The 26327-nt window shown below is 49.5% G+C and overlaps 1 protein-coding gene across 4 annotated transcripts in view; it reads left to right on the top strand.

Moving 5' to 3' along the window:
* SCML2 (Scm polycomb group protein like 2) overlaps positions 1-26327 on the top strand; it is a 175515-nt gene that overhangs the window by 133786 nt on the left and 15402 nt on the right. For all 4 annotated transcript variants that reach the window (XM_075336295.1, XM_075336294.1, XM_075336293.1 and 1 more), the window contains 2 exons: positions 6827-7030; positions 7283-7465. In XM_075336295.1, the coding sequence (XP_075192410.1) occupies positions 6827-7030; positions 7283-7465 (387 nt within the window). The remainder of the gene's footprint in view (positions 1-6826; positions 7031-7282; positions 7466-26327) is intronic.

Raw genomic sequence — 26327 nt, 5'->3', positions numbered from 1 at the left:
AAATCAATAACTGAAAAAATGTAACGTTTTAATGTTTTGTTTAAAGATTACTTGTTTTTAATTGAGCAAAACAAACTTTTTTTTTTTTAAATTTGATATTTTCTACTCTTAAACACTAGGGGAGCAGCTACTGAAATCCTACTATACAACTAACTCACATTACATTGGCAGTAAAAGTGGGTGGAATCTGCTCTCCTATGTGTGATGTCATGCCTTCCCCTCTTGTTCTGGGTATTTCCAAAAGGGAAGATTAAGTTTAGGATCACCGTGCGGAGCCATTTTGTTGGTGACTGCAAAGTGATCCTAATATGTGTAAAGTGTAGTGCCCCACTGTATGCTGCGCCCCACTGTATACCATGCCCCCATATACTGTGCTGCCTGCCGGGATCAGAGGTCCGAGGTGACATGACCGAGGAGGGGTAATCTGCAGCCTGAGCGGCACTGCACTTAGATGACCTGACCCGATCACCGCTTCCAGCCGCATGCACTCACCTCAGACCTCCGCCCCTGGCAGCCCCCAGTATTTCAGTAAAAATATAATTAAATAAAATCTAAACAAACAAGAATTTTTTTTTTTTTAATCAGGTTCATTTTTATTATTATTTGAAAAGCAAACAAAAAAAAAATATGACATTCATAACAGTCCCTTCCCCTGGAAGAACAATTCGGGAAAAGGCATAGGATCGCCTCCGGTCATCAAAGTGACATTGAAAATATACATTCAAAGGAAGTGAACACAAACAAACAGTGCACCCATATCCCACACCCATTATCAATAAATGCCACGAAATAAATTATTCCTTTTGTCATATCCCCCTTAACCACAACACGTCCCATCATCCAACAAACAATGAATTTAATGTATTAAAAAACGATTCCATAAAAACTATTAATACGAAAATAAAAAACCACGACATCTTACCTTTAAAGTGAACCTGTCAGGTGCAATATGCACCCAGAACCACGAGCAGTTCTAGGTGCATATTACTAATCCCTGCCTAACCGTCCCTGTCTACACTTGCATAGATAAAGGGATCTTTAGAAAAAGTATTTCTAAAGATCCTTTATGATATGCTATTGAACGCAGGGACTAGTCACAAGGGCGTTAGCTCCTGCGCTCATTCTGCCCTCTTAGCATGTTAGCATGCCCACAGGGTTGTGCTAACATGCTATTCAGTACTCATTGCCCAGCATCATCAGCGGTAACACGTGTACCTGTGTCCGTTGTCACCGCTTCAGGCCGCAGGGCTTAGGGTCAGTGTGCATGATCAGACGTCCCAGCATTTCTGGTCATGTGCACTAGACCTTTCTGAAGCCGGGATGTGTACACCCGGCTTCAGAGTGCGCATGACCAAAAGTGCCCGGCATTCAGATCATGCACACTGACCCTAAGCCCTGCTGCCTGAAGCAATGACAACGGACACAGGTACACGCATCACCCACCCCTGTGGGCATGCTAACATGCTAAGAGGGCGAAATGAGTGCAGGAACTAATGCCCTTGCGAATAGTCCCTGCGCTCATTAGCATATCGTAAAGGATCTTTAGAAATACTTTTTCTCTTTATGTACAGTTAGGTCCAGAAATATTTGGACGGTGACACAATTTTCGCGAGTTGGGCTCTGCATGCCACCACATTGGATTTGAAATGAAACCTCTACAACAGAATTCAAGTGCAGATTGTAACGTTTAATTTGAAGGTTTGAACAAAAATATCTGATAGAAATTGTAGGAATTGTACACATTTCTTTACAAACACTCCACATTTTAGGAGGTCAAAAGTAATTGGACAAATAAACCAAACCCAAACAAAATATTTTTATTTTCAATATTTTGTTGCGAATCCTTTGGAGGCAATCACTGCCTTAAGTCTGGAACCCATGGACATCACCAAACGCTGGGTTTCCTCCTTCTTAATGCTTTGCCAGGCCTTTACAGCCGCAGCCTTCAGGTCTTGCTTGTTTGTGGGTCTTTCCGTCTTAAGTCTGGATTTGAGCAAGTGAAATGCATGCTCAATTGGGTTAAAATCTGGTGATTGACTTGGCCATTGCAGAATGTTCCACTTTTTTGCACTCATGAACTCCTGGGTAGCTTTGGCTGTATGCTTGGGGTCATTGTCCATCTGAACTATGAAGCGCCGTCAGATCAACTTTGCGGCATTTGGCTGAATCTGGGCTGAAAGTATATCCCTGTACACTTCAGAATTCATCCGGCTACTCTTGTCTGCTGTTATGTCATCAATAAACACAAGTGACCCAGTGCCATTGAAAGCCATGCATTCCCATGCCATCACGTTGCCTCCACCATGTTTTACAGAGGATATGGTGTGCCTTGGATCATGTGCCGTTCCCTTTCTTGTCCCAATTTTTTCTTCCCATCATTCTGGTACAGGTTGATCTTTGTCTCATCTGTCCATAGAATACTTTTCCAGAACTGAGCTGGCTTCATGAGGTGTTTTTCAGCAAATTTAACTCTGGCCTGTCTATTTTTGGAATTGATGAATGGTTTGCATCTAGATGTGAACCCTTTGTATTTACTTTCATGGAGTCTTCTCTTTACTGTTGACTTAGAGACAGATACACCTACTTCACTGAGAGTGTTCTGGACTTCAGTTGATGTTGTGAACGGGTTCTTCTTCACCAAAGAAAGTATGCGGCGATCATCCACCACTGTTGTCATCCGTGGACGCCCAGGCCTTTTTGAGTTCCCAAGCTCACCAGTCAATTCCTTTTTTCTCAGAATGTACCCGACTGTTGATTTTGCTACTCCAAGCATGTCTGCTATCTCTCTGATGGATTTTTTCTTTTTTTTTCAGCCACAGGATGTTCTGCTTCACCTCAATTGAGAGTTCCTTAGACCGCATGTTGTCTGGTCACAGCAATAGCTTCCAAATGCAAAACCACACACCTGTAATCAACCCCAGACCTTTTAACTACTTCATTGATTACAGGTTAATGAGGGAGACGCCTTCAGAGTTAATTGCAGCCCTTAGAGTCCCTTGTCCAATTACTTTTGGTCCCTTGAAAAAGAGGAGGCTATGCATTACAGAGCTATGATTCCTAAACCCTTTCTCCGATTTGGATGTGAAAACTCTCATATTGCAGCTGGGAGTGTGCACTTTCAGCCCATATTATATATATAATTGTATTTCTGAACATGTTTTTGTAAACAGCTAAAATAACAAAACTTGTGTCACTGTCCAAATATTTCTGGACCTAACTGTATGCTACCAGATACAGGGACAGTTAGGCAGGGATTAGCAATATGCACCCAGAACTGCCCGTGGTCCTGAGTGCATATTGCACCTGACAGGCTCCGTTTAATGTCTAAACTTCATTCAAACTGGCAATAAAATGGAGTACTTTTGAGATATACTGTATGTAACTGTGTATTTATGCCAGCAGATTCACAAGCTATCTTGCCAATTTGGTGATGTAGATACTTACTAATATGGCATAATACTCTATAAATTTCCCTATAGCCGTAATGAGGTGTGCTGAGCGACAAACCTCTTCATTAAACATGACCCTGCTGCATCAGCATATGATTAGGTCTCACATCCTAATTAACATAATGAAAGCAAAAATAAATGCCTTCTATCATGAGGGATATATAAAAAAAATCCATACTCTCACCTGATTGTGTTGTGCTGAGAACACAACACATGTACAGGCCCAAGGAATAGTGAGAAGAGATGGCACCCAAATCGGAGCAACACTGGAATGCTGAGGATATGGTCTGGAGGCTCGATAAGTCAGCGAGTGGTAAAAAGAAATTGTCACATTTTAAAAAAAAAAAAAATGTCAGCAACGCGATTCTTACCCGTGTGTTTTTTTTGCGTTTTTGATGCAGAAATTTCTTGAGAAAATGGTTGTAACCTTTCTGCAGACATTCCCCAGCAAAACCTATGGAAAAAAAAATAGCTGCGCACACACTGCGTTGTATTCTCAAGAAAATTCTTTCTGCAGAATGCAGTAAAAACGCATGCGCTATTGGTGTGTTTTTTTTTTTTAACGCAAGTGCGCTTATCTTTCAGACTCAAGAAATTTCTTGAGAAAAATCCTTTTTCTAGTGCGCACAGGGCCTTAAATACTTTCTACACAGGAAGTTTGCACTTTTCAACCGCCTTCTGTAGTCCTCATCAGACTTACGTGGACAGATATATACTTCCTGGTAAGAAAATGTCTTCCTATTAAGAAAGTGATAGACTTGTACAATCTATCTGTTGGTATAAGCCCATTGAGAGCAAATACTTAGCATTTCACAGCACAATCACACTAAGGTTGTACTTTTTTAGGTGTCATCCTAAGATATGTCAGCAGATTAATGACCTTTTATATATAAATACAATCAGTGTACATACAAATATAAGGGTATTTTCACACATTGTGGATTTGCATAAGAATAATTGGTGTATCTTTACTACCAGCATAGTAGATGAGATTTTCAGAAATGTGGTGCAGATTTTACAATTTGCAATATGTGAATTATTTTCATGGAAATCATTGTTGCTTTTGCCCCTTGCACAGGGTGAAATCTGTGACAATTCTGTCATGTAATACGCGGCTAAATCTGCACATGTATAAAATAAAATTTTCGTACATGACGAGCTATAGAAAAAATCTGGAGCAAATCTTGTACCTGTAAACATACCGTATTTTTCGGACTATAAGACGCACCGGACTATAAGACGCACCCTGGTTTTAGAGGAGGAAAATAGGAAAATAAAATTTTAAGCAAAAAATGTGGTCATGACACACTGTCATGGGGCGAGGATCTGCTGCTGACACGGTTATGGGGGTAATGTCCCCAAATTCTCTACTAAGGTGCCGCATCCTGGTAATGATCCTCCCTGCCTGGTATATACAGTATATGTCCCTCATTAGCTATACACCGTAATCCTGCCATATGGCCGCATCCTGCTATATACTGGCATGTGGCCGCATCCTGCTATATAACCCATCATGGCATATGGCCCCATCCGGCTCATAATATACCCCCATCCTGCTCATAATATGCCCCCATCCGGCTCATAATATGCCCCCATCCGGCTCATAATATGCCCCATCCGGCTCATAATATGCCCCCATCCGGCTCATAATATGCCCCCATCTGGCTCATCATATGCCCCCATCTGGCTCATCATATGCCCCCATCCGGCTCATCATATGCCCCCATCCGGCTCATCATATGCCCCCATCCTGCTCATAATATGCCCCCATCCGGCTCATAATATGCCCACATCCGGCTCATAATATGCCCACATCCGGCTCATAATATGCCCCCATCCGGCTCATAATATGCCCCCATCCGGCTCATAATATGCCCCCATCTGGCTCATAATATGCCCCCATCTGGCTCATAATATGCCCCCATCTGGCTCATAATATGCCCCCATCCGGCTCATAATATGCCCCCATCCGGCTCATAATATGCCCCCATCCGGCTCATAATATGCCCCCATCTGGCTCATAATATGCCCCCATCTGGCTCATCATATGCCCCCATCCGGCTCATCATATGCCCCCATCCGGCTCATCATATGCCCCCATCCGGCTCATATGCCCCCATCCTGCTCATATGCCCCCATCCGGCTCATAATATGCCCCCATCCGGCTCATAATATGCCCCCATCCTGGTGTATGGCCGCATCCTGTGGCACATAAAAAAAATAAACGTTCATACTCACCTCACTTTACCTCACTCCCTGCAGCATCGCTCGTCCTTCCGTCTGTGTCAGCGGCAGCGCCGCTGATTGGAGCCGTCCCCATTACCCTGCTGGATCGCGATAATCTCCTGTGTCTGTGCCAGTGTCCCGGCCGCTGCGTGTGGACACGTGCGCACAGCGATGACGTCATCGCTGTGCGGCCGCTAGTCTCCACTAGCTGCCGGCACAAACACAGGAGATGATCGCGATCCAGCAGGGTAATGGGGACGGCTCCAATCAGCGGCGCTGCCGCTGACACAGACGGAAGGACGAGCGATGCTGCAGGGAACAGTGAGTACTGTACACTCACTGATTCACTGCTCCCCGCGCTGATGACGCGCGGGGAGCAGTGAATACAGCCGCACATGATCACTCCAGGCCGTAGTTGCCAGGGGTGATCATGCGAGCCGGCTGTTTATCCCCCGCCCATCATCCCGCCCACCTGTCAGCGCCGGCTTCAGCACTGAGGGATGATGGGCGGGGGATGGGCGTGCATATTAAATGAGCGGGTCCACGTGGTCACGGCAGGCTGCTACAGCCTGCTCGTGCCCCCGATGACCCGCTCCACCGCAGCACCCACATTCCCCGCAGCCACATTCAGACCATAAGACGCACCCCCCACTTTCTCCCAACATTTGGGGGGAAAAAAGTGCGTCTTATGGTCCGAAAAATACGGTACTTATTAGTGCATCTATGCCTTTTTTTGGCCCATCCGTGCAACTTAATGAGCGCTGATCGAAGATACAAATGTAATTTGGTACTCAGTTGCCCAACCATAGGGACAAATCGACTGTGATACTATTGTTTTCTCCCAATGGAGTACCATGTTATCTGCACCACAATCTCTGTTGTTTTTTTTTTTATTAGCATAAATGATCCAATCGCCCAACAAACAAGTGAAAACACATTGGGTGATCTCCAGGATGTTTCTACCGGCCATGAATCCGAAACAAACATTCTTACAAACTTGTTCTCCAATCTACTTTAAATTCTCCATAAGACATCATTTTCCATTTTTTTTTTTCTTTTGCTTTTATGAGACTAATTAAAAAAAATAAATGTCCACATAGATGAGGCGTTTAGACACATGTTACAATAAAATCAATTTGTTATTTTTTTAGTTTGTGTTTACGTGAACAAACATGGCAACTGTGGCCCTCACCTGGATAAGAAGAAAGTACTTCAACTCCCGGACCATTTTGGGCCGGGTCCAGTGAACATAGTTCTGCAGCTGGCGGTGCAAGCCTGTGTGGAATGTGCCCACGTCTCTAAAGTTGTGTTTGGCTTCCTGAAGTCTGGTCATCATGGTGGAGAAGTTATCACAGGCAGGTGTCTTCTGTTACATTCCATACAACATAATATGGAATAGCTGAGATTTTAGATTTCTGTATACAATAATTGCTTGCGCTTTGAGACATTTGCTGTTAATACTATTACCATTCCTAATACAGGATAGACGACTCTCTGATCTATGAAATGAATAATCTTTGACTGTTCTCGTGTCAGCTCTTTGTTGGCTAACTTTCTTAATCTGCTGTTAGGTTTGGCCTGTCGATCACCTTGCTCTCTTTCCACAGCTTCTTTTGATGGTGAGCTGCACTCCGTTCATCTGCCATCTGTCAACAGTGCATCATTCGTACTGCGGTTCTTGGAAAAATTATGCCACAGCCTGCAGTGTGATAATCTGTTCAGTAGTCAGCCATTTAGCCCATACATGGGGGGAGCACAAAGCCCAGCGGACTTCGACAGAAGCAAAGCCTGTAAGAATCCCATATTGAAGTTCTTATTGTTGTATGGCAAGTAGAAATCATGATACGATCACATTAATGTGCTGTTTATTTCTATATACTAATCCAAAAGTCATTTTGGTGTAGCAAGCTAATCATCAGGATGTGGGAATTAGAAATTATTTGATTCTGCGGGCATGTATAAATCATAAGGTGGTGTCATGCTGGGAAAAAAAAAAAAGATCCCCGAGTAGGTCAGAACCGACTTTTTCTGTGATTTAGTAAGACTGATATCTAACCAGGTCACACAGATCTCGCTGCTAGCGCTCACTAGTCAGAGGCAGAAGAATATAATTTGACTTGTAACTATTTAGCATATGATTAATTATGTAGATTCTTGCATGTCACTGCATTGTTATGGTTTTGCTATTGGTGGGGAAAAAATGTTTTCTTCCTGTATACTACAAATTGCAAATTGGTTTCACATTCCCTAATCACTCAGTGTGATATTAGGTTGATTCCAAAGCGAAAGTCACTGGTTCAAATCGAGAGGCAGCCATGAAGATTTCCTAAGAAAAGAGAATTTGCATCATCCAGCTCATCGTTAGTGTGTCTCTCGACCAAGAAAATTGCCAAACTGCATCATGTGAGTACCATGATTGATGAAAGAATACAAAATGAAGTCCATCAACCCTTTTGAAATCCAAGAGGTGGACGTCCAGGCAAAATATCAGCCTTAACAAGTCGGCTCATCACAAGGTCTATCATTCCTGGTACGACATGCATGTTACACAAGTCTTGAATGGTGGCCCTACAAAAGGAGAAGCCTCGACTTCACTATCGTCATGAGCATTGGCTTGTGTTTGCAAAAATGTATGAAAAGTGTAAAGAAGTTTTGAAAACTGGCGATTTGGAGTAATCAGATGGAAGTCAATAGACCGTTCTGATGGATGTAAATAGGTCTGAAAGAAACAAGGGAAAAAGACTAATGGATCTAGAAATTGAAGGAACTGCCAAGTTCAGTGAAGGAAGTCTGATGATATCTGATTGTTTCACAGCCAAAGACATTAGATATTTGACCAGGATCAATGGTGGTCTAAATGCTGAGCTATATGTCAGTATCCTACCAGATAAGTTACTTCATACCTTCGAGTACAATGGGTATAAAAAGGATGATCTGACATTCTAGTAAGACAACGACCCAAAGCATACTTAACGATTTTTCAAGAAATGGTTCAATAACAATGAAGTAGAGGTGCTGGATTGGCCCCCACAGTCCCCACACCTCAACCCATTTTAACACTTGTGGTTAGAGGTGAATAGAAAGCTGTATACATACCCAAGTGAATTGACCCGTAGGTGCCAACATTGGGAATGTGTAGAAGAAACACTGGATCAGATTTCGGTTAAGACCTGCTTGAATCTGATTGAGAGCATGTCCAGAATAGTACAGGCAGTGTTAAAAGCCAGGATGGAATTACAAAAAAACTAACAAAATATTAAAAATTTGATTTTCTTTATCGTTCCTTTGGGAGACCCAGACCTTGGGTGCTTAGCTTCTGCCTCCGGAGGACACACAAAGTACTACACTTAAAAGTTTAGCTCCTCCCTCTGAGCTTATACACCCCCTGGTGAGCCAGTCCCAGCCAGTTTATCACTTTGTGTTCAGGAGGCATACATCCACACATGCATTCTCATATGATTTTTTTCCTTTTTGGAATGAGATTGAAGAAGTGCGGGTCCACGTCTGGACCCACGGCATGTCCCTTCTCACCCCACTGTGTCGGTGGTGTTGTAAGGTTGATTTCCAAGGCTGGAGCCTTACATGCCGTGCTCCTTCACCATCCCTCCTGGGCTCTGGCTTGAAGTGGGAGCCAGCACGGTCTCCATGCCTGGCAGGAGACCGGTCTCCATCCGCAGCCCTTCAGGACCCTGCTGGACCGGAGCACTCATCCCCAGGGACCTGGCCCTGCGTCTCAGCAGCTAAGTACCTGAGATGTTTATATATTGGGGGCCCCTGTGCTTTATTGTTTGGGGAGAGTGTGCTTACTGTATTTATTGGCATTTCCGGCGGGTTCTCTAGCTGTCGCCCGAGAACCGCGTCGATGGTGCCTGCGCGTCGGCCTCGCCGCTCAAATTTAGGCCCCGGCTTTGCCGGAGGCCTAGTTTCTGTTCACTGCCCTCGCATGTCACTCATGTAGAGGGACAGGCTCGGCTCCTCCCGGCGGCCGTCCTGCACAGGGGAGGGACACTCCCCACTGCTGTGCGTGTCTCCTCTCCTGTAGGTCTCTATGGCCCTCCAGATCCTGCTCTCCTCCAGGAACGCCCCAAGTCCCGCCCCCTCTCTTCGCTCCGGCGGCCATTTTCTCAGACAGGGTTCACTCTGCGCTGGCCTGCACTCTGCATCCCTGCTGAGGTGCTGTGCATTGGGGGTCCGGGCTTCGGGATCTGGAGGGCACACAACACCGCTTCCAGCGGTTTGGTAAGCCACAACCGGTCTCTGGTTGTGGACCTCTGTATATACTCTCTGGGGTTCATTCTCTTGCAGAGCCCCCACTCCAGCGGCATGTCTCACACGAGGAGCAAGGCTCCAAAGCTTTATACTGTATGCGCTGCATGTAAGCTCCTGCTGCCTGAACCGAGCACCTATCCACATTGTGATGTCTGCTCTAACTTGGCGGTGCCACAGCCTGGAGTCTCACCCCCAGTGGTCTCTCAGGCTGCTCCTGCACCTGTGGCTGAACCCCCGGCTTGGGTAGAATCCTTTTCTAGGTCTATCTCCCAGTCTTTTGCTGAGTCCATGGGACTACTGTCTAGGACTTTGATGAATATGCATCAGCCCCCTTCACAGGGTGCCTCTACTGCTAAGGGTCCCTTAGGATCTCTATCTTCTGACCTCCGTCCACCGGAGCTCACAGAGGATTCATCATCAGGGCCCAGACCCCGTCCTCCTAAGAGGAGACGCAGAGTTTCCTCTCCCTCCTCATCCCGCGGCTCTGATTCAAGAGCTGACTCGCAGCATGAGGAGGATGCCTTTACAGGGGGCTCGGAGGCTAACTCCATGTACCCCATTGATCTTTCCGAGGGTGACTCAGATCTTAGTGACTTGATTGCTTCCATTAATTCTGTACTGGATCTCAATCCGCCAGTATCAGAGGAGCAACCCTCTCTGGCAGAAAAGCACCAGTTTACCTCGACTAAGAGAGTAAAGAGTGTGTTCTTTAACCACTCCAGTTTTCAGGCCGCTGTGACCAAACCCAGGGCCTGTCCTGACAAATGCTTCCCAAAGCGTGGTTCCTATGACCGTTTCCCCTTTCCACCTGAGGTGGTCAAGGAGTGGGCTCATTCCTCAAAGGTAGACCCTCCGGTGTCTAGGCTCTCAGCCCGGACCGTTGTGTCGGTGGCTGATGGCACCTCATATAAAAATAGCAACAAAAAGAGGACAATGTCCTCCAAAAATTAAGTATTACTCACAGCAAGTTGGGCTGTAGTGTGTACATCGCCCAGGCCAAAAGCTAATGCTCTACCAGGATACAGCTAAACCCCCACTAATGTGGAAGCGTCACAGGTGCAGGAGAAGCAGATCACACACACACCTCCATGGAATGGAAGGGAGGCGAATGCTAGATGATAAAACTGCACACAAGTGGCTTGCATAGAGCGCTGTTCACATGCAGATGGCACAGTCACAAACCCGCAGCCTATTAGGTGACGCCCTTCTATTAGATCAGGCGGGCTGCCAAGCCGTACCCCTCTGTGTATCATGCACGGACAGACACTCTACAATGCAAGGCCCAACAGAAAGGGGCCTGGCTGTATCCTGTACAAACAAAAAAATATGAGGTTTTTGTTGGTATTTATGGCTATAAAACGTAAGCCTACACCCTCGTCACGGGACCTCATGTCTGTAGGTCCCTACACTAAATACACCTCCCTTAAGGATTCCACTGACCGTCAGATTGACCTTCTGGCCAAATCCGTGTATGAAGCGGCGGGGGCCGCGTTTTCCCCAATTTTTGCAGCAGTGTGGTCTCTCAAAGCCATCTCTGCTTCTCTAGAGGAGATGCATTCCCTCACCAGGGAATCTATGCCAGAGATGGTTGCCTTAACTTCTCAAGCTTCAGCTTTTTCATCTTATGCCATGTCTGCCATGCTGGAGGCTTGTCACCGCACTGCGGTGGCTTCGACTAATTCCCTCGTTATCCGCAGGATCTTGTGGCTTTGAGAGTGGAAGGCAGATGCTTCTTCTAAGAAGTACCTTGCTGGGCTCCCTTTTGCTGGGTCCCGGCTGTTCGGAGAACAGCTGGATGAAATTATTAAAGAAGCTACTGGCAGGAAGAGTACTTCAATGTCACAAACCAAAACCAGGAAACCTGCCCAGGGTAGGAATCAGTCGAGGTTTCGCTCATTTCGTTCCTCCAACTCGTCGTCCTCTAAGCCCTCCGCCTCGTCTGCTAACTCAGCCTAGGACCAGAAATCCAACTGGCGCCCAAAAGCGCGTCCACAGAAGACCGCAGGAGGTGCTGCCACTAAGGCAGCCACCTTGTGAATCTCTGCCCGCTCCGGCAACGTCCTTAGTCGGTGGCAGGCTCTCCCACTTTGGCGACGCTTGGTTTCAACACGTCTCCAATCAGTGGGTGAGAGATATCATCATCTCTCACGGCTACAGGATAGAATTCTCTTCCAGCCCGCCAAACAGGTTTTTTCTCTCAACTCCCCCTTGCTCCAAGGCCGCCGCCTTCTCACAAGCCATGGCAGCCTTGCAGGCAAACGGAGTAATTGTACCAGTTCCCGGCCGGGAACGGTTCAGAGGTTTCTACTCAAATCTCTTCCTAGTTCCCAAAAAGGACGGTACCTTCCGGCCCATCCTGGATCTCAAGCTTCTCAACAAGCATGTTCGGGTGCGGCACTTTCACATGGAGTCTCTGCAATCAGTCATTGCCTCAATGACCCAAGGGGATTTCCTGGCGTCCATCGACATCAGAGATGCCTATCTACATGTGCCAATCGCAGTTTCACACCAGCGTTGGCTACGTTTTGCAATAGGAGAAGATCATTTCCAATTCGTGGCTCTCCCCTTCGGGTTAGCCACGGCCCCTCGGGTATTCACCAAGGTCATGGCAGCAGTGATTGCGGTTCTGCACCTCCAGGGGTTGGCAGTGATTCCTTACCTGGACGACCTTCTAGTCAAGGCTTCATCCAGCGCAGACTGTCAGTGGAGTGTTTCGCTCACTCTCGCCACTCTAGCCCAATTCGGGTGGCTTGTCAATCTTCCCAAATCCACTCTGACTCCGACCCAGAGTCTCACGTACCTAGGGATGCAGTTCGAGACTTTGCCGGCACTTGTGAAGTTGCCCTTAATCAAACAGCAGTCACTCCAGCTAGCGGTGCGCTCTCTGCTGAGGCCCCGCCGTTATACCCTCAGGCGTCTGATGCAGGTGCTGGGTCAAATGGTGGCGTCCATGGAGGCTGTTCCCTTTGCCCAGTTCCATCTGCGCCCCCTGCAGCTGGACATTCTCCGCTGTTGGGACAAGCGGCCTTCCTCCTTACACAGGTTAGTGGCTCTGTCGCCACGGACCAGGAGCTCTCTTCAGTGGTGGCTTCGGCCCCTCTCCCTGTCCCAAGGGCGCTCCTTCCTGGCCCCGTCCTGGGTGATTCTCACCATGGATGCCAGTCTATCCGGCTGGGGAGCGGTATGTCTCCACCACAGAGCGCAGGGCACTTGGACTCCGTCCGAGTCAGCCCTTTCAATCAATGTGCTGGAGACCAGAGCCGTGCTTCTAGCTCTCCTAGCTTTTCACCACCTGTTGGCGGGCAGGCACATTCGAGTCCAGTCAGACAATGCGACAGCGGTTGCCTACATCAATCACCAAGGCGGGACACGCAGCCGCCTGGCAATGATGGAGGTACAACGCATCCTTCAATGGGCGGAGGACTCCAAGTCCACCATATCCGCAGTCCACATCCCAGGCGTGGAAAACTGGGAGGCAGATTATCTCAGCCGTCAAAGCGTGGACGGTGGAGAGTGGTCCCTGCACCCGGCAGTGTTTCAGTCAATCTGCCGCAAATGGGGCACTCCGGACGTGGACCTAATGGCATCCCGTCACAACAACAAAGTTCCTGTTTACGTGGCTCGCTCCCACGATCCTCAGGCCTTCGCCGTGGACGCTCTGGTTCAAGACTGCTCCCAGTTTCGTCTGTCCTACGTGTTTCCCACTCTAGCTCTCTTGCCCAGAGTCCTGCGCAAGATCAGAATGGAGGGCCGTCGAGTCATCCTCATTGCACCGGACTGGCCCATGCGAGCTTGGTATCCGGACCTGCTCCATCTGTCCGTAGAGATGCCGTGGCATCTCCCGGACCGTCCAGACCTACTCTCGCAAGGTCCGTTTTTCTGCCCGAATTCTGCGGCTCTCAAATTGACGGCGTGGCTCTTGAGTCCTGGATTTTGACGGCTTCTGGTATTCCTCCTGAAGTCATCTCCACTATGACTCGGGCCCGTAAGTCTTCCTCCGCTAAGATCTATCACAGGACTTGGAAAAATTTCCTGTCCTGGTGTCGCTCTACAGACCATTCTCCTTGCCGACCCTTCTGTCTTTCCTACAGTCCGGTCTGCAGCTAGGACTGTCCCTCAACTCTCTCAAGGGACAAGTCTCAGCTCTGTTAGTTCTGTTCCAGCGGCGTCTCGCTCGGCTGGCTCAGGTCCGCACCTTTATGCAAGGCGCGTCTCACATCATTCCGCCTTATCGGCGGCCCTTGGATCCCTGGGACCTTAACTTGGTCCTCACGGTATTGCAGAAACCCCCTTTTGAGCCTCTTAGACGATACAAAGAAACCTCCCTTTCTCAGAAGGTGGCCTTTCTGGTTGCCATAACTTCCCTGAGGAGAGTCTCTGATTTGGCTGCGCTCTCTTCGGAGTCACCTTTTTTAGTTTTTCATCAAGACAAGGTGGTTCTCCGTCCGACTCCGGACCTTCTTCCTAAGGTGGTCTCTCCTTTCCATCTTAACCAGGACATTACCCTACCTTCCTTCTGTCCGGCTCCTGTTAATCGCTTTGAAAAAGCGCTGCATACTCTAGATCTGGTGCGTGCTCTCCGGATCTATGTGTCTCGCACCGCTGCGCTTAGGCGGTGCACCTCTCTTTTTGTGCTAACCACAGGTCGGCGCAAGGGCCTCCCTGCTTCTAAGCCGACCTTAGCCTGTTGGATTAGATCGACCATTTCGGACGCCTACCAGAGTACTCAGGTGCCTCCCTCGCCGGGGATCAAGGCACACTCGACCAGAGCTGTCGGTGCCTCTTGGGCTTTTAGGCACCAGGCTACGGCTCAACAAGTCTGTCAGGCTGCCACTTGGACTAGCCTGCATACCTTCTCGAAGCACTACCAAGTGCATGCTCATGCTTCGGCAGATGCGAGCTTGGGCAGACGCATCCTTCAGGCGGCTGTCGCCCATTTGTGAAGTTAGGTTCTGCCTACTTCTTAGTTTTTCTGTTTATTCCCACCCAGGGACTGCTTTGGAACGTCCTAAGGTCTGGGTCTCCCAAAGGAACGATAAAGAAAAAGAGAATTTTGTTTACTTACCGTAAATTCTTTTTCTTATAGTTCCGTATTGGGAGACCCAGCACCCTCCCTGTTGCCTGTTGGCAATTTCTTGTTCCGTGTGTTATCACCGGCTGTTGTCGTGGACAGAGTCTCCGGTTGTTCCGGCTCTTGCTCTGTTCTACTTGTGGGTGGCTATTCTCCTTCAGCTTTTGCACTAAACTGGCTGGGACTGGCTCACCAGGGGGTGTATAAGCTCAGAGGGAGGAGCTACACTTTTAAGTGTAGTACTTTGTGTGTCCTCCGGAGGCAGAAGCTAAACACCCAAGGTCTGGGTCTCCCAATACGGAACTATAAGAAAAAGAATTTACGGTAAGTAAACAAAATTCTCTTTTTTAGAAGCAAGAGTAACCGGACAAGAATCTGCATAACTAGTCATATGCTAAATAATTGTAAGTCAAATTTATGTATGAGATAGCCAAGATGATTGTCTATAAAATGAAGGTAATCTCATGCTCAAAGGTGTAGTGGATGGTGAGAAATGGAACCTGAAAGTCAAAAGTTCAAAACATTGTTACCCTTTTGCTCATTAATGTAATTGCACGCACCAATAAGGAATATTTTGACAAGGAATAGTAGGAATGTCTTGGAATACTTTAATTATAATTAAATTATTTAATCGAGGTAGCTCAATTTATACCGTGTTTTTCCAAAAATAAGACCTCCCTTAAAAATAAGCCCTAGCAGGGATTTTCAGCATTTTCGGAGCAAGGCTTAAATATCCCTCCCCCGAAAATAAGCCCTAGTCGTGGTTCAATAATGAAGTGTCCGTGCAGCTAAAAAAGTTAGCTACTGCAGGACACTTCATTATAGACAGCGGACACCGCGCAATCACACTCACCCAACGCCGAGCGGCAGGACCTGCAGTGATCTCACACCCATATACATCCGATCTCCCACACACAATCAGATCGCACACACATCCGATCTTACACACACGCATCCGATCTCACACACACGCATCCAATCTTCCCCACACACAATCAGATCGCACACACACACACACACACACACACACACACACCCGATCTCACACACACAATCAGATCGCACACACATCGCATCACACACATTCTCCCCACATCCAGCGACACCGATTTCTTCTGGCTGGCAGAATCCTGGGAGGCAGTACGGTGGAGCGCAAGAATGCTTGCTTACAGGACCTGTGGACACACGTGACTTCCTCCCATCATTCCCTGCAGCCAGAAGTAATGAGCGTGTGTGTGTGTGTGTGTGTGTGTGTGTGTGTGTGTGTGTGTGTGTGTGTGTGTGTCTGTCGGCGTCAGTCAGCCAGCCAGAAGCAGGGGAGGATGGCGTGCAGCACCCACCGGAGATCACAGGGAGGACATGGGAGCCACGCAGACGTCCGGGTCTGGGAAGTGGGGGGGGGGGGTCTTCTTTTTTGGGGGAATAAACTTGCCCCAACCATGTTTCTCCAAAAATAAGGCCACCTCCAAAAATAAGCCCTAGTGCTTTTTTGGGGGACAAAAAAAGTATAAGACAGGGCCTTATTTTTGGAAAAACACGGTAGGTGTGATGTTAACCCCTTAACGACCGCGGGCAGTAAAATTACGTCCTAAATGTCATAATGTTACTGCCCGTGGTCCTCCGGCGGCAGCATGCCGCGATCGGCACACATCTCAGCTGATTTTCACAGCTGAGATGTGTGCCCGCTAGGCACGAGCAGAATCGTTATCTGCTCGTGCGGATTAACCCCTTATATGGCGCTGTCAATATGTGACAGCGCCATTATAAGCGCGATCGCGGTAAAGTTTTACTTACCGCCCGATACCGGAAGTCACGTGACGCGATCACGTGACTTCCGATAGTTGTCATGGTAGCACAGGGTCATGTGATGACTCCTGTACTACACCTGACTTGCTTTCACTTTCGCTGTGCCTGGGGCACAGCAAAAGAGAAAGAGAGCGTATCTGCTGTTTACAGCCTTGTAGCTGTGATCAGCAGATACTGCAGAGCGATCGGAATGCTGATCGCAATAGCCCCCTAGGGGGACTAGTAAAATAAAATAAAAAAAAGTTAAAGTTTTAAAAAATTAAGAAAAAAAACCTAAAAGTTCAAATCACCCCCCATTCGCCCCATTGAAAATTAAAGGGTTAAAAAAATAAAAAATATACACTTATTTGGTATCGCCGCGTTTAGAAACGCCCGATCTATCAAAATATAAAATCAATTAATTTTGATCAGTATACGGCGTAGCGGCAAAAAAATTCCAAACGCCAAAATGACGTTTTTTTGTCGCCACAACTTTTGCGCAAAATGCAATAAGAGGCGATCAAAACGTAGCATCTGCGCTAAAATGGTACCGTTAAAATCGTCAGCTCGAGATGCAAAAAATAAGCTGTCACTGAGCCATAGATCCCAAAAAATGAGAACGCTACGGGTCATGGAATATGGCGTAAAACGTGCGCCACTTTTTTCGGACAAACTTCTGATTTTTTTTTTTAACCCCTTATATAAAAGTAAACCTACCGTATTTTTCGGACTATAAGACGCACCTGACCATAAGACGCACCCTGGTTTTAGAGGAGGAAAATAGGAAAATAAAATTTTAACCAAAAAATATGGTCATGACACACTGTTATGGGGCGAGGATCTGCTGCTGACACTGTTATGGGGGTAATGTCCCCAAATTCTCTACTGAGGTACCCCATTCTGATAAGGATCCTCCTGCCTTGTATATGATCCTGCTAATAATATACCTTCCATCCATCCTGCTCATGATATACCTTCCATCCATCCTGCTCATGAAATGCCCCCATCCATCCTGCTCATAATATACCTTCCATCCATCCTGCTCATGAAATGCCCCCATCCATCCTGCTCATGATATACCTTCCATCCATCCTGCTCATGATATGCCCCCATCCATCCTGCTCATGATATGCCCCCCATCCATCCTGCTCATGATATGCCCCCATCCATCCTGCTCATGATATGCCCCCATCCATCCTGCTCATGAAATGCCCCCATCCATCCTGCTCATGAAATGCCCCCATCCATCCTGCTCATGAAATGCCCCCATCCATCCTGCTCATGAAATGTCCCCATCCATCCTGCTCATGAAATGCCCCCATCCATCCTGCTCATGAAATGCCCCCATCCATCCTGCTCATGAAATGCCCCATCCATCCTGCTCATGAAATGCCCCATCCATCCTGCTCATGATATGCCCCCATCCATCCTGCTCATGATATGCCCCCATCCATCCTGCTCATGATATGCCCCCATCCATCCTGCTCATGATATGCCCCCATCCATCCTGCTCATGATATGCCCCCATCCATCCTGCTCATGATATGCCCCCATCCATCCTGCTCATGAAATGCCCCCATCCATCCTGCTCATGAAATGCCCCCATCCATCCTGCTCATGAAATGCCCCCATCCATCCTGCTCATGAAATGCCCCCATCCATCCTGCTCATGAAATGCCCCCATCCATCCTGCTCATGAAATGCCCCATCCATCCTGCTCATGAAATGCCCCCATCCATCCTGCTCATGAAATGCCCCCATCCATCCTGCTCATGAAATGCCCCCATCCATCCTGCTCATGAAATGCCCCCATCCATCCTGCTCATGAAATGCCCCCATCCATCCTGCTCATGAAATGCCCCCATCCATCCTGCTCATGAAATGCCCCCATCCATCCTGCTCATGAAATGCCCCCATCCTGGTAAATGGCGTGTATCCTGTGGCACAGGAAAAAAATAAATAAATGTTTATACTTACCCTTCCTCACTCCCTGAAGCACCGATCTCTGTCTCAGCTGCAGCGCCGCTGTGTGGAGCCATCACCGTGTGTGGAGCCGTCACCGTGGTCTGCAGCATCGCGTCTTCCTGTCTGTGGTGGCGGTCAGCTGATCTGGACACTAGCGGCGCGCACCGCGATGACTTCATCGCTGTGCGCGCCGCTAGTATCCACCAGCTAGTGTCCAGATCAGCTGACCGCCGGCACAGACAGGAAGACGCGATGCTGCAGGGGGGCGGCTCCACACACGGTGACGGGTGAGTACACTGATTCACTGCACCCCGCGCTGATAATGATGCACGGGGGGCAGTGAATACAGCCGCACATGATCACTCCAGGCTGTAGTTGCCAGGGGTGATCACGGCCGGCTGCTAATTATGCACACCCCCCCTTCCCGCCCATCACCCCGCCCACCTGTCAGCGCTGGTTTCGCTGAGAGATGATGGGCGGGAGGATGGGCGTGCATATGTAATGAGCGGGCCCACGTGGTCACGGCAGGCTGCTGCAGGCTGCTACAGCCTGCTGGTGCCGCCGATGACCCGCTCCACCGCGGCACCCTCATTCCCCGCACCCGCAACCTTATAGTCAGACCATAAGACGCACCCCCCACTTTCCCCCAACATTTGGGGGGAAAAAAGTGCGTCTTATGGTCCGAAAAATACGGTATACATGTTTGGTGTCTACGAACTCGCACTGACCTGAGGCATCACACCCACACATCAGTTTTACCATATAGTGACCACAGTGAATAAAATATCTCAAAAACCATAGTGCTATCGCACTTTTTTTGCAATTTTTCTGCATTTGGAATTTTATTGCCGTTTTCCAGTACACTATATGGTAAAACTGATGGTTTCATTTAAAAGTACAGCTCGTTCCGCAAAAAATGAGCCCTCACATGACCATATTGTCTGAAAAATAAAAAAGTTACGTGTCTCAGAAAAAGAATGGCGAAAAAAAAAACAGAAAGCGAAAAATCGGCCGGTCGTGAAGGGGTTAAAAAGTAATATCCCTTCAGCACTTTATAGATGTTTTACCTACAGTATACAAGTAAAGCTGGGGTCACACTAAACGACAGCGACAACGACGTCGCTGTTACGTCACCATTTTCTGTGACGTAGCAGCGACCTTGTAAGTCGCTGTTATGATCGCTGCTTAGCTGTCAAACACAGCAGCCGAAGCAGCGATCATAACGACACGCGTCGCTGTGCTGCAACATGTGCAGAGAGCAGGGAGCCGCGCACCCTGAGCGCTGGCTCCTTGCTCTGCTAGCTACAGTACACATCGGGTTAATTACACGATGTGTACTGCAGCTACATGTGCAGAGAGCAGGGAGCCGCGCACACTGCTTAGCGCTGGCTCCTTGCTCTCCTAGCTACAGTACACATCGGGTTAATTACACGATTTGTACTGCAGCTACATGTGCAGAGAGCAGGGAGCCGGCGCTGGCAGCGTGAGAGCGGCGGAGGCTGGTAACGAAGGTAAATATCGGGTAACCACCTTGATTACCCGATGTTTACCTTGGTTACAGCTTACCGCAGCTGCCAGATGCCGGCTCCTGCTCCCTGCTCGCTTCATTTCGTCGCTCTCTCGCGGTCACACACAGCGATCTGTGCGTCACAGCGGGAGAGCGACGACCAAAAAATGAAGCTGGACATTCAGCAACGAGCGGCGACCTCACAGCAGGCGCCAGCTCGTTGCTGGATGTCACACACAGCGACAGCGACTGGACGTCGCTGCAACGTCACAGAAAATGGTGACGTAGCAGCGACGTCGTTGTCGCTGTGTGTGACACCATCTTAAGGAAACCTGAACAATTCCTGGAGGCTTTTACTTTAAAGGACGAGATAAGAATTCTGTTTCTTCATCGTTCCTTCCATGGGAGACCCAGACCATGGGTGTATAGCTACTGCCTCCGGAGGACACACAAAGTACTACACTTAAAACGTGTAGCTCCTCCCTCCGGGCTATATACACCCCCTGGATGACAATCTAACCAGTTCAATGCTTTGTGTTTCAGGAGGCACACACATGCATTCTCTGATTTTTCATTTTTAAGATTTTATTTTTAAAGATATGGAAGAAAAGCGGGTCCAATCTGGACTCCCGGCATGTCCCTTCACACCCCACTGTGTCGGCGGTGCTGTTAAGGTTGACTTTGCAAGGCTGGAGCCTTCACATGCCGCGCTCCTTCAACATCCTTTTCAGGCTCTGGTTTGAAGTGGGAGCCATCACGGTCCTCTCTGCTGTGCAGGAGACCGGTCTCCATCCGCAGCCCTGTCAGGTTCCTGCTGGACGGAGCATTTGACCTTCCCTCAGGGACATGGCCCTGCGTCTCAAAAGCTAAGTATTGAGACGTTTTTTCAGGGGTCCCGGGTACTTTTATTGAGGGGAGAGTATGTTGTTTGTCTTTTACTGTAATTCCGGCCGGTTCTCGGTGTTTTTCCGGAGAACCGCGCCGGGGGTGCCTGCTCGTCGGCTGCACGCTACAAATCTAGGCCCCGGCTTCAGTTTGGGCCTAGTTTCGGTTTCGGCTTCCCTGCATGTCATTCATGCAGATGCATAGCGTGGCGCCGCCCGCCGGCCAGCAGAGGGGAGGACACTCCTTTCTGTGGAGATGTTCCCTCCCCTGTATCTCTCCTTGGCCCTCCGGTTTCCCGCTCTTGGGCTTCTCCCCGCCCCCCTCCTCCTTCCAGCGCCATTTTCTCAGCGTTCTTACACTGATCGGCGCTGGATGCTGCAGCTGCTGCTTTTGGGGAAGGCTGACGCTTCACTGGGGGTCTGAGCTGTGGAATCCGGAGGGCACACAGAGCGGTCTGGTAAGCCACAACCTCTGGTTGTGGGCTTTTTATTATACACTCTCAGGACATTCTACAGGAGTGTATTCTAGCTGCAGAGCCTCCACCTCAGCAGCATGTCTGTCACTAGGAGCAAGGCTGCAAAGCTGTACGCTATATGCACTGCTTGTAAGCTCATTCTGCCAGAGCCAAGCACATACCCACATTGTGATGCCTGCTCTAACATGGTGGTCCCTCAGCCTGGAGCCTCCTCAGGGGTTCCTCCGGCCGCTCCAGCCCCGGTGACTGATCCCCCGGCCTGGGTAGCATCTTTTTCCAGTGCTATTTCCCAGTCTTTTGCCGACTCTATGGGACAACTGTCCCGGACACTGCTGACCATGCATCAGCCTCCTTCTCAGGCCGCTTCTGTTGCTCCGAGCTCTGCAGAGCCCTCAGAGCATGTTTTAGGACCCCGTCCTCCTAAACGGAGACGCAGGGACCCTTCTCCTTCCTCGTCCCACGGCTCTGATTCACGGGCCGAGGTGCAGGGCAAGGAGGATACTTTTACTGTGGGTTCAGACGCTAGCTCTAGGTACCCCATTGCCTTGTCTGAGGATGATGCGGATGTTAGTGACTTGATTGCGTCCATTAACTCCGTCCTGAACCTCACGCCACCAGTGTCAGAGGAACCAGCCTCTCTGGTGGAGATACATCAGTTTGCCTCACCTAAGAAGGCTCGGAGTACGTTTTTTAACCACTCCAGTTTTCAGGCCACTGTCACCAAACCCAGGGCCTGTCCTGACAAACGCTTTCCAAAGCGTAGTTCTGATGACCGTTTTCCCTTTCCACCAGATGTGGTGAAGGAGTGGGCTCAGTCCCCAAAGGTAGACCCTCCGGTGTCTAGAATCTCAGCCCGCACAGTCGTAGCGGTGGCTGATGGCACCTCTCTTAAGGATCCCACTGACCGCCAGGTTGACCTTCTGGCCAAGTCTGTATATGAGGCGGCAGGAGCCTCCTTCTCCCCGTCTTTTGCGGCAGTGTGGGCTCTTAAGGCAGTCTCTGCCTCTCTGGTGGAGATACATTCCCTCACCAGGGACTCTATGCCTGAGATGGAGGCCTTAACTTCTCAGGCTTCGTCTTTTTCATCCTACGCCATGTCTGCCATTCTAGAGGCTTCTCACCGCACGGCGGTGGCCTCCACCAACTCTCTCGCGATCCGCAGGATTTTGTGGCTTCGAGAGTGGAAGGCAGACGCTTCTTCTAAGAAGTACCTTGCGGGCCTCCCCTTTGCTGGGTCCCGGCTGTTTGGTGAACAACTGGATGAAATAATTAAGGAAGCTACTGGAGGGAAGAGTACTTCCTTGCCACAAGCTAAAGCCAAGAGACCTGTCCAGGGCAGGAACCAATCGAGGTTTCGTTTCTTTCGTTCCTCTAACTGGTCAGCCTCTAAGCCCTCAGCCTCGTCCACTACCGCAGCCAAGGATCGTAAACCCATCTGGCGCGCAAAGCCGCGTCCTCAAGTCCGGAGGAGCCGCTGCCACTAAGGCAGCCCCCTCTTGACTATCTGGCTGCGCCAGTAACGTCCTTGGTCGGTGGCAGGCTCTCCCGCTTTGGCGACGTGTGGTTTCAACACGTCTCCGATCAGTGGGTGCGGGATATAATTTCCCACGGCTACAGGATAGAATTTTCCTCCAGCCCGCCAAACAGATTTTTTCTGTCAACTCCCCCCTGCTCCAAGGCCGCCGCCTTCTCTCAGGCCGTGGCATCCCTGCAGGCCAACGGTGTTATTGTTCCGGTTCCCGCTCGGGAACGGTTCAGAGGTTTCTACTCCAACCTCTTTCTAGTCCCCAAGAAGGACGGTTCCTTCCGGCCCATCCTGGATCTCAAGCTTCTCAACAAGCATGTTCAGGTGCGGCGTTTTCGCATGGAGTCTCTCAGATCGGTCATTGCATCAATGACCCAAGGAGATTTTCTGGCATCCATCGACATCAGGGATGCCTATCTGCACGTGCCTATCGCGGTTTCACACCAGCGTTGGCTCCGCTTTGCAATCGGAGAGGAACATTTCCAATTCGTGGCTCTCCCCTTCGGGTTAGCCACGGCCCCTCGTGTTTTCACCAAGGTTATGGCAGCAGTGGTTGCGGTCCTGCACCTTCAGGGGTTGGCAGTAATCCCCTACCTGGACGACCTTCTAGTCAAGGCCTCATCCAGGACAGACTGCCAGCGGAGTGTCTCGCTCACTCTCGCCACGCTTGTTCAGTTCGGGTGGCTTGTCAACCTGTCCAAGTCCACTCTGACCCCGACCCAGGGGCTTCTGTACCTAGGGATGCAATTCGAGACTCTGCCGGCACTTGTGAAGTTGCGCTTGGTCAAACAGCAGTCCCTTCAGCTAGCGGTGCGCTCTCTGCTGAGGCACCGCCGTCATTCCATCAGACACCTCATGCACGTGCTGGGTCAGATGGTGGCGTCAATGGAAGCGGTTCCATTTGCACAGTTCCATCTACGTCCCCTGCAGTTGGACATTCTCCGCTGTTGGAACAAGCGGACCTCTTCCCTGCACAAGCTAGTGGCTCTGTCGCCACAGACCAGGAGCTCTCTTCAGTGGTGGCTTCGGCCTCTCTCTCTGTCACAGGGACGCTCCTTCCTGACTCCGTCCTGGGTGATTCTCACCACAGATGCCAGCCTCTCCGGTTGGGGAGCAGTTTTTCTCCATCACCGAGCACAGGGCACTTGGACTCCGTCCGAATCAGCCCTCCCGATCAATGTGCTGGAGATCAGAGCTGTGTTTCTAGCTCTCCTAGCCTTGCACCACCTGTTGGCGGACAGGCACATTCGAGTCCAGTCGGACAACGCAACAACGGTTGCCTACATCAATCACCAGGGCGGAACTCGCAGCCGCCTGGCGATGTTGGAGGTTCAACGAATCCTCCAGTGGACGGAGGACTCCAAGTCCACCATATCAGCAGTCCAACAACAACAAGGTTCCGGTTTACGTGGCTCGCTCCCACGATCCTCAGGCCTTCGCAGCGGATGCGCTGGTTCAGGATTGGTCCCAGTTCCGTCTGGCTTGCGTGTTTCCCCCGCTAGCTCTCTTGCCCAGGGTTCTGCGCAAGATCAGAATGGAGGGCCGTCGGGTCATAATCATTGCTCCAGACTGGCCCAGGCGAGCTTGGTACCCAGACCTGCTCCGCCTGTCTGCAGAGGTGCCGTGGCATCTCCCAGACCGCCCAGACCTTCTCTCTCAAGGTCCGTTTTTCCGCCAGAATTCTGCGGCTCTCAGATTGACGGCGTGGCTCTTGAGTCCTGGATCCTGACGGCTTCAGGTATTCCCTCTGAGGTCATCTCCACTATGACTCAGGCTCGGAAGTCTTCTTCGGCCAAGATTTATCACAGGACTTGGAGGATCTTCCTGTCCTGGTGTCGCTCTTCCGACCATGCTCCTTGGCCGTTCTCCTTGCCGACCATCCTGTCCTTTCTACAGTCTGGTCTACAGCTAGGACTGTCCCTCAATTCCCTCAAAGGACAGGTGTCGGCTCTGTCGGTATTATTCCAGCGGCGTATCGCCCGACTGGCTCAGGTGCGCACCTTCATGCAGGGCGCAGCTCACATTATTCCTCCTTACCGGCGGCCTTTGGATCCCTGGGACCTTAATCTGGTCCTCACGGCCTTACAGAAACCCCCCTTTGAGCCTCTTAGGGAGGTTCCCTTGTTTAGACTTTCACCGAAAGTTGTTTTTCTAGTAGCCATAACTTTTCTCAGGAGAGTTTCTGATTTGGCTGCGCTCTCTTCGGAATCCCCCTTTTTGGTGTTTCACCAAGACAAGGTGGTTCTTCGTCCGACTCCGGACTTTCTTCCTAAGGTGGTGTCTTCTTTCCACCTTAACCAGGACATTTCATTGCCCTCTCTTTGTCCGGCCCCTGTGCATTGCTTTGAGAAGGCGTTGCACACCTTGGATTTGGTGCGAGCGCTCCGAATCTATGTGTCACGCACCGCCGTTTTTAGGCGGTGCACCTCACTTTTTGTGCTAACCACGGGTCAGCGCAAGGGTCTCTCTGCTTCTAAACCGACCCTAGCTCGTTGGATTGGGTCGGCTATCGCCGATGCCTACCAGTGTTCTCAGGTGCCTCCCCCGCCGGGGATTAAGGCGCACTCGACCAGAGCTGTCGGTGCCTCCTGGGCTTTCAGGCACCAGGCTACGGCTCAGCAGGTTTGTCAGGCTGCCACTTGGTCCAGTCTGCACACTTTTTCGAAGCACTACCAAGTGCATGCTCATGCTTCGGCAGATGCGAGCTTGGGCAGACGCATCCTTCAGGCGGCTGTCGCCCATTTGTGAAGTTAGGTTTCGCCTACTTCTCAGTTTAGTATATTTCCCACCCATGGACTGCTTTGGAACGTCCCATGGTCTGGGTCTCCCATGGAAGGAACGATGAAGAAAAAGAGAATTTTGTTTACTTACCGTAAATTCATTTTCTTATAGTTCCGACATGGGAGACCCAGCACCCTCCCTGTTGCCTGTTTGGCAGTTTTTGTTCCGTGTGTTTTCACTGGCTGTTGTTGTAGACAGAGTTCCGGTTTTTCCGAGTTTTACTCTCTCTACTTATGGGTGGATGTCCTCCTTCAACTTTTGCACTGAACTGGTTAGATTGTCATCCAGGGGGTGTATATAGCCCGGAGGGAGGAGCTACACGTTTTAAGTGTAGTACTTTGTGTGTCCTCCGGAGGCAGTAGCTATACACCCATGGTCTGGGTCTCCCA

The sequence above is a fragment of the Anomaloglossus baeobatrachus genome, chromosome 2 (genome assembly GCF_048569485.1).
Source record: "Anomaloglossus baeobatrachus isolate aAnoBae1 chromosome 2, aAnoBae1.hap1, whole genome shotgun sequence".
NCBI classification, from domain to species: Eukaryota; Metazoa; Chordata; class Amphibia; order Anura; family Aromobatidae; genus Anomaloglossus; species Anomaloglossus baeobatrachus.
The sequence above is the reverse complement of the archived record's forward strand: the minus strand, read 5'-3'. Positions and strand labels throughout refer to the sequence as shown.